Source organism: Etheostoma spectabile, chromosome 21 (genome assembly GCF_008692095.1).
Source record: "Etheostoma spectabile isolate EspeVRDwgs_2016 chromosome 21, UIUC_Espe_1.0, whole genome shotgun sequence".
Classification (NCBI taxonomy): Eukaryota; Metazoa; Chordata; class Actinopteri; order Perciformes; family Percidae; genus Etheostoma; species Etheostoma spectabile.
The window spans coordinates 20,707,040-20,707,352 of NC_045753.1; the positions used below are offsets into that span (position 1 = coordinate 20,707,040).

The following is a 313-nucleotide window of genomic DNA, read 5'->3' on the forward strand; positions in this document are numbered from 1 at the left end:
TGAGGATTCAATTCCTATCCAGAAACCTGGAAGAATCTTTTTCTCAATAGTAGTCTTAACTTTTTGCAACAGCTTAACCTCCTTCTCTACCCCCTCACCGGTCACAATATAAAAGTTTATAACCCCTGCAGGCTGGTCGATGTAAACTCCGATCGTGGAGCAGTACGGGACATCCTTGATGTTGTTGATCTTACTGTTGAACCAGATCTGGTAACATGATCCTGACCAACACAGACCCCAGGACTCCTCATTTTCTCCGAAGCCACACTGCCCAGAGTGTGCCCTCCTTCCTGCTCCTTCATAGGTGACTCCA

General features: G+C 46.6%; 1 protein-coding gene across 1 annotated transcript in view; it reads right to left on the reverse strand.

Moving 5' to 3' along the window:
- The window catches only part of LOC116671060 (stonustoxin subunit beta), a gene marked incomplete at its 3' end in the record, with an annotated part of 1,852 nt that continues 1,539 nt past the window's right edge, over positions 1-313 (reverse strand). The window contains 1 exon segment of the mRNA XM_032501966.1: positions 1-313. This exon segment is cut by the window's right edge and continues 71 nt beyond it. Coding sequence (XP_032357857.1) covers positions 1-313 — 313 coding nt within the window.